At 48.7% G+C, this 435-nt stretch overlaps 1 protein-coding gene across 1 annotated transcript in view; it reads right to left on the reverse strand.

The window, feature by feature from the left end:
- The window catches only part of LOC119581937 (alpha-(1,6)-fucosyltransferase-like), a 17,115-nt gene that overhangs the window by 3,807 nt on the left and 12,873 nt on the right, over positions 1-435 (reverse strand). Inside the window, exon 7 of the mRNA XM_037930109.1 lies at positions 83-320. Within this exon, the coding sequence (XP_037786037.1) occupies positions 83-320 (238 nt within the window). The remainder of the gene's footprint in view (positions 1-82; positions 321-435) is intronic.

Genomic DNA, 435 nt, shown 5'->3' on the forward strand with positions numbered 1-435 from the left:
TTAGCGGATACAGTGACAAAAAACAAACAAAAAAAAACACTTCGAGCATGTTATAGGAAAGACAACACGCAACTCAACTCACCCAACAATAGGACCCTCGAAGCCTAGACGATCACTAAGCTTCTCAACATGCTCCTGGAATTCCTGGGTCATCCTCATGGCATACTTGAAGAACTGCCCCATCCACCAGGCGAAAGGGTCGCCGTGGGCTCTCGTGAGGCGCTCGCCAAAGTCCCGTGGCACTGACCTTGGCAAGTAGCTCGGCCGAGGGAAGGGTTTGTCCGAGTCTGGGAATTGCACTACTAGGGAGTCCTCTGTACCTGGAGAGGGGAGGTTTTCGTGTCCATTAATTCTCTATCTTTTCGTTTTTCTTTTTTTTCTGCTGTTCTTGTGATTCGGAGAGCGGAAGGAAGTAGAGATTATGAAGGGGTAATC

Source organism: Penaeus monodon, chromosome 15 (assembly GCF_015228065.2).
Source record: "Penaeus monodon isolate SGIC_2016 chromosome 15, NSTDA_Pmon_1, whole genome shotgun sequence".
Classification (NCBI taxonomy): Eukaryota; Metazoa; Arthropoda; class Malacostraca; order Decapoda; family Penaeidae; genus Penaeus; species Penaeus monodon.